Source organism: Phacochoerus africanus, chromosome 14 (assembly GCF_016906955.1).
Source record: "Phacochoerus africanus isolate WHEZ1 chromosome 14, ROS_Pafr_v1, whole genome shotgun sequence".
NCBI classification, from domain to species: Eukaryota; Metazoa; Chordata; class Mammalia; order Artiodactyla; family Suidae; genus Phacochoerus; species Phacochoerus africanus.
This window is the reverse complement of record NC_062557.1, coordinates 49,150,044-49,164,709: the sequence shown is the minus strand read 5'-3', so window position 1 is coordinate 49,164,709 and position 14,666 is coordinate 49,150,044. Positions and strand designations below refer to the sequence as shown.

Genomic DNA, 14,666 nt, shown 5'->3' with positions numbered 1-14,666 from the left:
TGCCAGCCTACGCCACAGCCACAGCAACACAGCATCCGAGCTGCGTCTGTGACCTACACCTCAGCTCACGGCAATGCCGGATCCTTAACCCACAGAGCATAGGCCAGGGGTGGGACCCGCAACCTCATGGTTCCTAGTCAGAGTCCTTTCCGCTGTGCCACAACGGGCACTCCCCTGCCTTCCCATCTTAAGGGTCAAACTCTTTCGCTGCTGTTCGAGACCGTCCATTCTCTGGCCTCCGCTCTCTCCACGCCTTAAGTGTTGCTTTTGCTCAGCACAGTGACGAAGTCGGCTTGTGTGCTGTGCTTGCAGCGAGGCTCTCCACACCCACCTCCCTCGCCCCTTCCTTCTCTTTGACTTGCTCTCACTCTTCCCTTCACACTCAGCCCAGAGATTCCCGAGTCCTTTGAACTCCCCTCTGGAAACCCTTCCCAGTGGCCGTCGCCACACTGTGTTGTAACTGCTTCCCTTCCCACCAGACTGTGGGCTTCTCGAGGCGGGAGGCTGTACTGGATCTCTTTCTAGCCTCAGCCTGGTCGATGGAGCACCTTTGCATGAGCAGATCCTACGACCAGGGAAACTGGAGGACTTTGCAGAATTACGTTCAAATGGGTTGACGTGCCCCCGGGGTTCAGAGGAAGTGGAAAATCCCTTCTGACTGGGGCCTGCGCGTGGGAGAGGCTTGTGGACAGGCAGGATTTAAGACGGGTCTCTCAGTGGTGGGAGTATCGGGAGATTCACGGGAAGCAGAGACGCGGAGGAGCACAGAGGCCGTTTTGGCAGCAACCAGATAAGTTGTTTTCCGAACCAGATGCATGGTTTAGGCCTGTAATTGGGCTTCTCTCCCTTCGTTTCAGTGTGGCTTTTTTAAAAGAAAATACCAACAGCTGAACTTGGACAGCATGCGGCAGTCCCAGCTGAAATCAGACAGTTTGCTGGAAGAAGAAAATTAGGACCAGCCTTCTCATTCATGGAGAGTGTCACCCACAGTCCTGGAGCTTCTAGAGACTTGGTGATTACTACACAGTTCTTGGAAAAGTACTGACTGCTTTTCCTTTAGGATGATGGAGGGCAGGATCTAACAGATTGTTAGTGGAATGTTGTTTTTTAACCATGCGTTGTCCCCCAAGTGTCTGTGTATCAGTTCAGAAAAGAAACTTGGAGAGCATTTGGTATTAAATAAATAAAGTCACAGTGTTTTCTTTACAGCGGTGCCTTTAGTGTGTAAATGTAACATACCTTGTGATTTCTTTTTTCTCCCCTCAGGAGGAGGCTGTACAGCATTTCCCAACCTTATTTGTCTAAGAGTGTTTATTTTCCTGCTGTTTCTGTTAACGCCTTCCAGAATGGTGTTCCACGAAGTACAGCTTGGGGGACAGTGGACAAAAGCAGTTCCTAGCCTAGCAGTTTCAGAGCCCAAGATATGGCCTGTTACTTCAAACGAGGCCCCCCCAAAATCACCGCCAGAACAGATGTAAAAAGTAGAAAAACACAGGTCACCAAAACAGGAAGAAGAAGGGAGAGGAGGAGGCCAGGACTTCGTTCTGCAGCAGCATCGTTTCTGTTGGGTGTGAACAGGTCTGCACGTGTCGACCTAACATCCTGTCTCTTATCCGGCCCTCACCCGGCTTCCTGCTGAGTGAATTGCTCAGGGGACCTTGGTGAATGCGTCCCGGGAGAAGCAGGAGCTGGAACCTGGCCTGGGAGTTGGGAGCACAGAGATGAGGGCCTAGTTACAGGCTAGTGTTGCTCTGAGCACCTTATTTTATTTAAATGCCCCACGCTGGTAACACTTGGCCTCATCGCTCCCCTCCCAACTCTACCAAGCGGTATGAAAGTCACTGCCAACAGGTAAGTGGCGCAGAAGGGTGTGATGTAGAAGGCAGTCCTGTGACCCCTCTGTCTTCAGGGGCTTTCGTTATTATTTCTTCCGAACTTCAGTGTTTTCTGAAACCTATGTGGGTATAAGGTGTGAATTAGGGGATTTAACCTGTGGTTTGTTTGTTTTTTTTTCTTCAGAAGCATAACTGATTTTTGCAGCCCCACCTGCAGAAATACGTAACCACCTCCTCTGCTCGTCCTTGCTCTCCCAGTATCAGGCGCAGGAAGGTGCTAACCATCTCCCAGACTCCCCTGCAGTGTAGGTTTTAGTCTCTCTTTTGCATGAGACTAGAAGGTGGAAAGATGGGAGAAGGCTTCCTTCTGCTCTGGCCGTGTGGTGGCATCAGGTGAGGACAGGCCCCTTAGTGGCAGTGTGGCAGTGTGGGCTCCAGCTCTGGTGGGGGCTTCCTGCCACTCCTGACTTCTGGGTGACCTCAGCCTTCTTGTTTATTGGTTTTTGGTTTTTTAATATACTTTATTTTAAAATTTGTTTTTGTTTTTTTTGGCCTTGCTGTGCAGCAGCTTGATGTGGGATCTCAGTTCCTCAACAAGGCATTGAGCCCAGGCCACAGCAGTGAAAGCACTGAATCCTAACCACTAGACCACCGGGGAACACCTAGCCTTCTCCTCTGTGTTTGTTTTTTTTCCTTTGTCTTTTGTCTTTTAAGGCCACACCCATGGCATATGGAGGTTCCCAGGCTAGGGGTTCAATCGGAGCTACAGCCTCCAGCCTACGCCACAGCCACAGCAACGCCAGATCCGAGCCGTGTCTGTGACCTACACCACAGCTCACGGCAGTGCTGGATCCTTAACCCACTGAGTGAGGTCAGGGATCGAACCCGCAACCTCATGGTTCCTAGTTGGATTCGTTTCCACTGCGCCACGACGGGAACTCCTCATTTTTATTTATTTATTAATTATTATTATTATTATTATTATTATTTGTCTTTTTGCCATTTCTTGGGCTGCTCTTGCGGCATATGGAAGTTCCCAGGCTAGGGGTCCAATCGGAGCTGTAGCCACCGGCCTATACCAGAGCCACAGCAATGTGGGATCCTAGCTGCTTCTGCAACTTACACCACAGCTCACTGCAACACTGGATCCTTAACCCACCGAGCAAGGCCAGGGATAGAACCTGCAACCTCATGGTTCCTACTCGGATTCGTTAACCACTGCGCCATGATGGGAACTCCTCATTTTTATTTTTAAAAAATTAGTCTTTTTCAGATAATTCTTAGTTTCTGTTTTTTTTGTTGTTTGTTTTATTTTGTTTTGTTTGCTTTTTAGGTGCGGTACCTGCAGCATATGGAAGTTCCCAGGCTAGGGATCAAGTTGGAGCTACAGCTGCCGGCCTACACAACAGCTCACAGCAATGCCGGATCCTTAACCCATTGAGCAAGGCCAGGGATCAAACCTGAGTCGTAATGGATACTGGTCTGATTTGTTTCCACTGTACCATAATGAGAACTCCTCTTAGTATGTTTAAGATTGAAAAAAACTTCCTTTGAGCTTTTAATTTAAATATCTAGGTTAAGTTGGAGAGAATTGTTATCTTTATAGTATTGTCTTACTCAGAAATAAGGCATTGCTTGGAGTTCCTGCTGTGGCAGAGGAGGGTAAGGGTTTGGCATTGTGCAGCTGAGGTGTAGGTTGCAGCTGCAGTTTAAACTTGATCCCTGGCTCAAGAATTTCCATATGCCACGGTGTGGCTGAGAAAGAAAAAAAAAATGACATTTCTCCACTTGCTGAGGTTTTTTAAAAAACCCTGCAGCAAGATTTTGTAGTTTTCTTCTTCAGAGAGGTCTTAATTTATAGACTTTAATTCTAGATGCATTGTATTTTGTATTTATATACATGTGTATATATATATATTTTATATATTTTTTGTCTTTTCAGGGCTGTACCCACTGCATATGGAAGTCCCCAGGCCAGGGGTCGAATCAGAGCAGCCTACATCACAGCCACAGCAATGCCAGATCCAAGCAGCGTCTGCAACCTATACCATAGCTCATGGCAATGCCAGATCCTTAACCGACCGGTTGAGGCCAGGGATTCAACCTGTGTCCTCATGATTACTAGTCAGATTCGCTTCCGCTGAGCCACGATAGGAACTCTGGTATTTATGTTTTTTTATTGCTACTGTGAAAAATACCTTTTTCCCCCTGACTTATTACAGAGAATTTGTATTTAGAACAGTTGGTTGTTTTGAATGTTTATCTTATCTGCCATCTTAATGGACTCTATGTGTTTTTCGGTTTGTTTTCATTTTTTAAAGTTTTATTGCAGTGTTGTTGGACTCTGTTTTTTTTTTTTTGTCTTTTTGCCATTTCTTGGGCCCCTCCCATGGCATATGGAGGTTCCCAGGCTAGGGGTCGAATCGGAGCTGTAGCCACCGGCCTACACCACAGCCACAGCAAGGCGGGATCTGAGCCACGTCTGCAACCTACACCACAGCTCACGGCAGTGCCGGATCGTTAACCCACCGAGCAAGGGCAGGGACCGAACCCGCAACCTCGGGGTTCCTAGTCGGATTCGTTAACCACTGCGCCACGACGGGAACTCCTGGACTCTGTTTTTTTTACAGCTTTCCTGTTGACCCTCTTGAATTTTCTAAGAAGAAAATCCTACCCTCACAAAATGGTAATTTGGAGTCTTTCTGATATTTATAGTTTTTTTTCAACCATTCTTTCTTTGACTAGAGCTTGTAGGGCTCTGAGAAGTTACCTCTGTGCCCGACTTTATTTTATTTTTGTCTTTTTACCTTTTCTAGGGCCACTCCCACGGCATATGGAGATTCCCAGGCTAGGGGTCTAATTGGAGCTGTAGCCACCGGCCTACATCACAGCCACAGCAACTCGGGATCTGAGCCGAGTCTGCAACCCACACCACAGCTCACGGCAAGGCTGGGTCTTTGACCCACTGAGTGAGGCCAGGGATCGACCCCTTAACTTCATGGTTCCTAGTAGGATTCTTCAACCACTGCGCCACGACGGGAACTCTGGAACTGCCTATTTTTAAATTAAGGTATGTACATTGTTGTTTTAGACATGGTGCTATTGCATCCGTAGTGGACTACGGTGTAGTGTAAGCATAACCTTTATGTGCACTGGGAAACCAGAAATGTGTGTGACTGGCTTTTTTGTGGTATTTGCTTTGTTGCAGTGATCTAGAACTGAGTCTGCAATAACTCAGGAGCATGCCTATGTGTTTCTTGGGTTGTTACAGTGAGATTTGCCTTTGAAGGAAAAGAAATAGGTAAGTTTGCTTAGATATTTCCCTGTTGTGTTTAAATCATCATTATTACAGGTGATGTGCAATCCCTGCTTTTATCCCTTTTTTAATCGCAAATAAGACCCTGCTTCCCGTCAAGCCTGTATTGACCATCTACGAGCTGTTGACTGAGCTGAGCTGATTGGACTTAGGCCTATGTCACTGTAGTCAGAAGACTTGAGAAGGAAGCAGTCTGTGAGGAGGCAGAGGCTTAAAGAGAGACGTAGTTAGATTATAGACATTCGTGTGCTGTGGCTCGGGCCACAGCTTTGCCTGCCTTCTGGAAGATGCCTTTCCCGTTTCCTGTTCACCGTCTCCTGCCTGGGAACAGGAAGTGCTAAAGCTTGCATAGATCGAAGGACAGTGGGTCGTGTCCCAGAGCCACTATCCTGGCCAGAAAAGGACCTCGATGGGGCCAGTTGGACACTAGCAAGGGGAACAGTTCCCCTTGTAGTTTCTGTTTTCATTTTCCCTGTTAGAGACCGGTGAGTACTGATTCCAGTAACCTTCGTCTCTCGCGATAACCTCTGAGCTTTGAATTTGATGGTGGGAGGGGTGAAATGGGCAAATGCGCAGGTCTAAATTGGTCAACTCTTTAGGCTTAATTAGATTTGAGAAAGAGCCATTCCGTTCAGCCACACCTCGCAATCTAAAATTAGCTGCACTCGTGGACTAGTCCATGCACTTCTTCTCTCCTACCCTTACAAGGAGGGGTATGTGGTTAAGATACCCCTCAGTTTTAGGTATTTTGGGGTCTTCTAGCCCTAATTATAACCTTGGGATAGTGCCATTACTTTTAACTAAGAACAGATTTAGTAAAGGGAACCAAAGGAGTTTTCATCATCTCAGGAATTGCAGTTCAAATATCGGAGCTCAGGAGGTTGCTGGATGCGCCTACATAGGCAGTTCCCAAGTCCAGTTGACTGGACGTCATTTTGGTTAGTGGAAGGACATTCCAAAGGGTACGTAAGAAATATGTAGCTAGGAGTTCCCGTCCTGGCCCAGCGGAAACGAATCTGACTCGCATCTGTGAGGACGAAGGTTCAATCCCTGGCCTTGCTCAGTGGGTTAAGGATCTGGTGGTGCTGTGGCTGTGTTGTAGGCTGGCAGCTGTAGCTCCAATTTGACCCCTAGCCTGGGAACTTCCGTATGCTGTGGGTGCTGCCCTAAAAAAAAAGAAAAAGAGAAATATATAGATACAGCCTCACAGTAAGATCAAGAGTGGAAAGTGAAAATTTGCCGTAGTCACAGCCTCGCCCCATCCTGTACCCCACCCTTTTTGGCTGAGGCAAAGTGCTGGAGCGTGTGTCCTTCCAGGGCGTGTTCTGTGCTTTTGTAAATATTCACATATATACAAGTACATAGGTTTGGGGAGGGGGGTTGTGTGTGTGTTTTACATAAACGAGAGCAGAAATTCTGCCATTCGTGATCATTTATGACCGTTTTCTTTTTTGGGCCATGCCCGCAGCAAACAGAAGTTCCCAGGCTAGGGGTCCAATTGGAGCTGTAGCTGCCGCTCCACCAGAGCCGCATGGGATCTGAGCCTCGTCTGCGACCTACACCACAGCTCATGGCAATGCCAGATCCTTAACCTGCTGAGCGGGGCCAGGGATAGAACCTGTGTCCTCATGGATACTAGTCGGGTTCTTAACCTGCTGAGCCACAACGGGAACTCCCCTTTGTGACCATTTTCTAGAACCCAGTGTCAGAGACAAAATGCTGCTGTTGCATGTGAGGGTGTAGGGTAGGGAGACCTGATAGCTTGAGTTAATGTTCTTTGGGGAATTCACAAATTTGTATAGCTCATTGCAGTTTGTAAAGAAGCCCTTTCAGCTTTTTCCAAAAGCGGAGTAAAGACCTTTTGGTCATTGCTGTGCAATATGCCAAGTAGCTTTCCAGACTGAACAGTACGTGGTTAGCAGCCGCCTGAACGTGCCACTGGGCACGTAAGGGTGACTTGAGTTCGGTAGAATCAGAGAGCGGTGTGCTCTCCAGAGTGGGGGACTGAGTCTTGCAGATTCAATAGAATCAGAGAGCGGTGTGCTCTCCAGAGTGGGGGACTGAGTCTTGCAGACTCGCTGGTGGGCACTAGAAAGCAATAGTTGTCACTGGTCTAAAAGAGGAACTCTTCCTAAGTTTCACAAGAAGACAGGACCACAGTGCCAGCCTCCAGGAGAGCCGGCTGGAGGCTCTGCTCCCCTTCCCTCCTCCCGAGGAGAGGATTCTGGGTAGCTCCCAGGACCCGGTAAAACCAGCTGCAGCCCTAAGGGCAGAGAGGGGAGGGCATGAAGGCCTGCTTTCTGGGGTTGCCTCCTCTCTGTCCAGGGCGGGGGAAGGGGGCCTCGTCTAGCCCTGCCGAGAGCTCAGGCAGATGTCCTTGGGCTCTTGGCCTTAGATTCCTGGGTTGGACTAGGAACCACTGGCCCACTTTGGTTCTGCAAACCTTTTATATTTCCTAGTCTAGGGAAAGGCTACCAGCCTTAACTCCTGGATTCTGCACTGGGGCTTGGAGTCCCTAGCCTCCTAGATAAAGAACTCACCAGTAGATTAGCTAGTTAAGGACCAGCTAGTACCTCTAGGTCAGGGGTTTCTAACTCTTTAGTGTGCCATAAAGCCCTTTGGTGGTTTGGTGATGCCTAGAAACCTTCTCAGATTATCTCCAAATATTCTTTTATGAAAATGTTCAAACATACAGAAAAATTGCATTCTACACTGAATATTTGGTTTATTCCATTAATACTTTACTATGCTTGGAGTTCCCATTGCGGCTTAGTTGTTAACGGATCCGCCTAGGAACCATGAGGTTGCGGGTTCGATCCCTGGCCTCGCTCAGTGGGTTAAGGATCCGGTGTTGCCGTGAGCTGTGGTGTAGATTGCAGACGCGGCTTGGATCTGGCGTTGCTGTGGCTCTGGCATAGGCTGGTGGCTACAGCTCTGATTAGACCCCTAGCCTGGGAACCTCCATGTGCCACGGGTGTGGCCCTAGAAAAGGTGAAAAGGCAAAAAGACCAAAAAAAAATTTTTTTTTACTATGCTTGTTTTATCACATATTTTTCCATCTATTCATCCATCAACTTGTTTTTATTTATTTTTAATTTTTGCTTTGCTTTTTAGGGCCGCACCTGTGGCATATGGAGGTTCCCAGGCTAGGGGTCGAATCGGAGCTGTAGCCGCTGGCCTACACCACAGCTCACAGCAACACTGGATCCTTAACCCACTGAGTAACGCCAGGGATGGAAGCCACATCCTCGTGGATCCTAGTTGGGTTCGTCAACTGTGAGCCACGACGGGAACTCCGGAAACATCTATAATTTCTGTTGGTTTTAAGGTGCAGGTACTGCTAATTCTCCTTTGGTTTGTTGCCTACATTCATAACGGAAGGAAATGGTACATTTCAGTTAGAGCGCAGTAAAAAATATGGAATCTTTTCCATCCAACTTCACAGATCTAGTCTGTATATGCTGAGGCTTTGTTTTTTTTTTTTTTTTTGCTTTTTAGGGCCACGAAACACATGGAGGTTCCCAGGCTAGGGGTCGAATCGGAGCGGTAGCCGCTGGCCTCTGCCACAGCCACAGCCACGCCAGATCCGAGCTGCGTCTGTGACCTACACACAGTCCACTGAGCAAGGCCAGGGATCGAACCTGTGGCCTCATGGATGTGCTGCGCCATTTAATGAAAGCATCCATTTTACCCCAGGCCCTGTACTTTTGCAGCTGATCTAACCATCCCTCCAGCCAACCTGGAGGAGGAAACAACTTGCCCAAATCTCCAGAGCTAGTTGAAGGAAGAATCTCTAGGTCTGATATTTTTCCACGAAAGCTTCATTACAGACGTGGCAGAGTTGTGAGTGAACAGCAGCCTGGGAGGGAGTGGAGGCTTACAGGCTTTGCTGAGGAAGAGGCACAGGTGGAGCTCAGCAACTCAGGTTCCCGGGCCCCACCTGCTCGGGGTCCTGATGCTCTAGCCAGGCTTGGGCCCGGGAATCGGCTTTTGGGGCACACACTCCAGGGTGATAGCTGCTGCCAGAGCCACGCCCTGGGAGGTACTTGGTATGAGATCAGGGTTTGTTCATCTGATTGTACTTGGTCAGTGAGTAGCCCTCAGCACACTTGGAGTCTCAATGACTAACAAGTTGCTTCAGGAAACAAATTTAACATGATGCTCTGGTAGGATCATCTCTGTTGAAATCTTCTAGAAATACACACTCAAAAATAAAGGCTTAGTCACTCCTGACATTTCAGATATGCAGGCTTAATGGGTAGAGGCAGGAGTTCCCGTCATGGCACAGCAGAAATGAATCCGACTAGGAAGCATGAGGTTGCAGGTTCAATCCCTGGCCTTGCTCAGTGGGTTAAGGATCTGGTGTTGCCGTGAGCTGTGGTGTAGGTTGCAGACGCGGCTCAGATCTGGTGTGGCTGTGGCTCTGGCATGGGCTGGCAGCTGTACCTCTGATTAGACCCCTGGCCTGGGAACCTCCATGTGCAGCTGGTGAGGCCCTAAAAAGACAAAAAAAAAAAAAAAAAGGTAGCGGCAGGGCGATCAGAAATCAACCTTCCCCCCTCCCTCCCTTCCCCTCCCTCCCCTGTCTCCCCTTCTCTCCTGGGTGACCGCCTGCCTCATATAGGCCTCTTCTGCCCTCATAGCCCTGCAGGTAAGATACGCACCCAGCTGCACCTCCCTGAAGCAGGGTCGGATCCTGTCCTTCTGGAATTGAGAGAAGGATCCAGGAGGCCTTCGTGAAGGAGACAGACCCTGTGAAGCTGAGCCCAGAACCACGAAGCGCAGAGGCGCTGGGGTGGGAGAGTGCAGGATGTGATGACACTGTCACCTGCCCCGGGGCTGGTGTGTGTAACGGGCTTACGAGGCCAGAAAGGCAGGCGGGGACCACGGCCACAGAAAGGTGAGGCCCTAAAAAGGTGAGAATCTGTGCAAGGCTGAGTACAGGGACTGCTGAAGCCACAGCCGCTTGGGGGGTTTCACGCGAGGACGTCCTGCTCACTCTTGGTTTGTCACTACAATCCTGTGAACCTCGGGAAGGGGATGGATGAGAGCAGGTTCATGAAGTGGCTGGAGAAGCCCCCGTCGGGAGCGGGAGCGAGCGCAGGGCGAGCTTTGGGATGTACCGGGCGAGTTGGAGCAGGCACTGCCTGTGGGTTTGGTGGACTTGAGTTTCAGTCTTTATCCTTTTCAGTGTCCGGTGGATCAATTTACCTTTTTGAAGTGACTTCAGGGGAGTTTCTCCCAGGTCACATTCTGAGAACTGAGCAGTGGGTAACCACCCATCCACTAAGATGGGTCACAGAGCACCTGATGGACGCAGAAGTGCTTCCCGCCGAGACGGGCTTCCTCTTCCTCTTGACTTTACTGAGGCCACATTACTAATGCATCTGCTGTTTCTTAAATGGCCCACTAATGCCTATTAATGGAAGGTGTTTATCCTAGCAGGACTCCCCAGAGCAAAAGAAAAATTAAAGAGTAAATGGCTTTGCGAAACCCTGTCCACGCCCTGCCTTCCCCGCTCTGGTCCATCCTGGGCCACCCAGGATACCGAGGGCTCTGAAGGAGAGCTCTCTCTGGCTTCAAGGACTTTCGTGTGTCTAAGGAAACATTCCGAGCTCCTGAATCAGGCCTTGCCTGAGCCCTCCTCTGTCAGGAGTGGGAAGTAGAACCTCATTCAGTTGGTGTAACCTCTGAACCTCTACTCCAAGGATCACATTACTTTATGGGGCTTATGTTTTCTTTTGCTTTTTATGGCCGCACCCGCAGCATATGGAAGTTCCCAGGCTAGGAGTTGAATCAAAGCTACAGCCTACGCCACAGCCACAACAACACGGGATCTGAACCGTGTCTTCAACCTACACCACAGCTCACGGCAATGCCGAATCCTTAACCCACTGAGCAAGACCAGGGATTGAACCCACATCCTTATAGATACTAGTTGGGTTCATGTCCACTGAGCCACAGTGGGAACTCCCTGTGTTTTCATTATTTCTAGTTTGCTTTCCTTTATTTTTTGGAGACTACTTTTTGAGTTCATTTAAAAAAATTTTTTTAAATTTCTTTTTAGGGCTGCACCCACAGCAGATGGAAGATCCCAGGCCAAGGGTCTAATCAGAGCTACAGCTGCCAGCCTACACCACAGCCACAGCAACCTCAGATCTGCAGCCTACACCACAAGCTCATGGCAACACTGGATCCTTAACCCACTGAGCAAGGCCAGGGATCGAACCTGCGTCCTCATGGATCCTGGTTGGGTTCTTAATCTGCTGAACCACAACAGGATTGAGTTCATTTTCTAATTCTCCAGCACTTTACTGAAGCTTCCTTCCATCGTGCAGGACAGTCTGGTGCACGAGCTGAGCCTGGCCTCTGCCTTCACTGCCCACCCCTGCTCTAGGTGGACAGCACTCTTCTCATCAAGCAGCATGTGGACCCCTTGGGAGAGGAGGGGGAAGGAGGCTTTGACGAATTTGAGGACTAGCCTTTCACCCCAACCCCTGACCCAGGGAGTGAAGCTGAAAGGCACCCATCAGTTCTTCGCATGGCAGGGCAGTGCTCTTGGCCCTGGGGGCAGTGCCAGGCCCTGCGGAAGGTGCCCTTTTTTTTTTTGTCTTTTGTCTTTTTAGGGCCACATCTGAGGCATATGGAGGTTCCCAGGCTAGGGGTCGAATTGGGGCTACAGCTGCCGGCCTACACCACAGCCACAGCAATGCAGGATCTGAGCCGCATCTGCCACCTACACCACAGCTCACAGCACCGCCAGATCCTCAACCCACTGATCGAGGTCAGGGATGGAACCCACATCCCCATGGATACTAGCTGGGCTCATTAACCTCTGAGCCATGCCAGGAATGCCCCCATTGGCCGACCCCTCACTTGCACGTGGTGTCCTGCGCATCGGCTTCACGCCAAGGAGTGCCGTGTGGTGCTGGGTCGAAGGTGTTCCCCAGCAGTGACTCCCTTCCCCAGCGGCTCTGCAGATGGCTGGCGACATGCTAAATGCCCAGAAGAGGCTTTTGGCATCAGAGGACAGAGGCCGCTGGATGGCCAGGAGACCTAGTACCAGCCCTGGCTTCTCAGGCGTCCTCAGACCTCGTTTCATCAAGTGTGAAATAGGCTTGGGAGTTAGCTCTCTGGCCCGCTGGCGGACTGAATTGAGTGGGTTGCTGTGGAAACTGTAGGTGGTTGTTGTCACGGTGACAGTGGAGGTGATTTCTTGGGCTGGGGAGCCAGATTGCCTGGGTTCAAATTCTGGCCCCCATGCTTACTCGTGGTATTACCTTGGACACGGCCAAACTCGTAGGGAAACATGAGGATAAGCAGTCAGTCCGTCATAGCGTGTCCGTGTCCGTACAGAGAAGGCGTTGAGAACAGCACTTAGCAGGTCGTAAGTGCTGAGAAGCAGTCATTCTGCAATGACGGCCAAGATCATTTGAACAGGGGGCCTGTCGAGATGGGGTTACGGAGAGACTGGAGAAACCAGCCCTCGAAGACGGAAGGCAAAATTTTCATTCAAGTGGAGACTTCATCTTGGTTTTGGAAACATCCCTGGTTTGGACTTCTAATGATAACAGGTGCTAAAAGCAAAGACCCCTGTTGCTGCTTTGGGTATAAAGGGAGTTAGACCTGAACTTGGCGGGGGCGGTGGGCTGACCCCAGCCACGCGGGGGTAGATGGCAAATACTTGGGTTTGCAGCGCATGAGAAGTATTTTTCATGTTTCGACCACAGGAAGAAATATTTTACACCTCATGATGTCATATGCAAACACCCATGCTTCAAAGTTTCACAAACCGTCTCCCCTTACTTCCCTAAACACGCTGCTGTTTTCTTTTTTGGATGTGCTCGTTGGAACTCAGTAAAGCGATGTCAGGACCTATTAATGGGTCTGGATCTAGCCCAAGAAGCTATGCGGGAGGGAGCCCACAAGGAGGGGTCTGGCCCCAGCCCCGAGCGCAGCCCTTTCCCCTCTCATGTCCCTCATGTGGTCTCTAAAGCATCTGTAGAGTTCTGTCAGAAACTGCAACCAGGAGTTCCCGCTGTGGCTCAGGGAGTTGAGAACCAGAACAGTCCATGAGGATGCGGGTTGGATCCCTGCCCTTGCTCAGTGGGCTAAGGATCCAGTGTTGCTGTGGGCTGTGCTGTAGGTCGCAGCCGCAGCTTGGCCCTGGTGTGGCTGTGGCCTAGGCCAGCAGCTGCAGCTTCCATTCAACCCCTAGCCTGGGAACTTTCATGTGCAGCAGGTGCCGCCCTAAAAAAAAAAAAAAAAGAAACGAAACTGCACCAGGTCTTGGCTGGGCCCTGAGGGGTTGAGGAGGGGCTGCCCACACGGGAGGCAAATAAGAGAAGAGCCTCTTCCCCGAAGCCAGAGGGCGCTTATGACAAGTTATGACAGGCATTTCAGCCTCTCCAGCAGCGCACAGCAGGGGCTCAGTAGAGGTGTGAGGTCTCTCGGGGATCCCTGGTCTCTGGGGGATCTCTCAGCAGCACACCCTAGCCTGGCCGCAAAGCCTGCAGGTCTCTTTGGCGGCGGCGGGGGGTGGGGGTGTCCCAACATAACACCATCACGCGTGCAGCTTGTGCAGGGGTGGGGGCCCTGTGAGGACGATGCGTTCCAGCCTTGAGCTCGTCTCCAGGCTGGATTGTGAGACCCTGGCGTTCTCTCACGGGCTTGGACAGGCCTTTTCATGGGTGGAGTGTCACTGTGCTCTGGCTGCGTCGCCTCTGAGTGTTGGAGAGCCGTGCGAGGGCCCGGCTGAGTAGGAGGCTGGCAGGAGAGTGAGGAAGGGAGCTCTGGTGACAACTGCTACGCCTTTCCTCCAGGATGATGTCAGCTTCCAAAATCCCCCGTCATGACTGGAACAGGGCGGAAGCTGAAATCCCATCCCTGTTTAAAAACATCAGGCCTGGTCTCACTCACTCAAATATGTACTGAAATATGGCAGGTGTAGCCCTGACATGGGGTGCAGAGATGGCCGAAGGCAAGGTGCCTGCCCTCCTGGGGCTTATGGTTTTTTTGTTTTTTTGTTTTTGTCTTTTTAGCGCCGCACCTGCGGCATATGGAGGTTCCCAGGCTTGGGGTCTAATTGGAGCTGTTGCTGCCGGCCTACGCCACAGCCACACCAGATCCTCAACCCACTGAGCGAGGCCAGGGATCGAACCTGCAACCTCTTGGTTCCTAATCAGATTTGTTTCCGCTGCGCCAAGACGGGAACTCCTGGAGCTTAGGGTCTTAATGGGGGACATAGGCAATAAGTAAGTGAGATCCTATCCACGAGGGACAGGTGCTCGAGGGGAATAATACGGGGTAATGGGATAGTGGTTGGGGTGGAGGCTGCTCTCTTCCTTTCAAGAGGAAGTGGCATTTGTGTTGAAACTGATGAAAAGATGCTTTTCATCTGTGCTTCCGTAATGACAGGAGCATAGATTCTCAAGCCACACCCTAGTCTTAAGGGAAGGAAAATATGGGGCAGGGCCCAGATATTTGCATTTTTCTTCCAAATGATAACCTTAATC

The 14,666-nt window shown here is 50.3% G+C and overlaps 1 protein-coding gene across 2 annotated transcripts in view; it reads left to right on the top strand.

Moving 5' to 3' along the window:
- Positions 1 to 1,206, top strand: part of ITGAE (integrin subunit alpha E) — a 65,245-nt gene extending 64,039 nt beyond the window's left edge. For both annotated transcript variants that reach the window (XM_047757532.1, XM_047757533.1), the window contains one exon: positions 858 to 1,206. In XM_047757532.1, the coding sequence (XP_047613488.1) occupies positions 858 to 953 (96 nt within the window). In that variant the 3' untranslated portion in view covers positions 954 to 1,206. The remainder of the gene's footprint in view (positions 1 to 857) is intronic.
- The last annotated feature ends 13,460 nt before the right edge of the window (positions 1,207 to 14,666 follow it).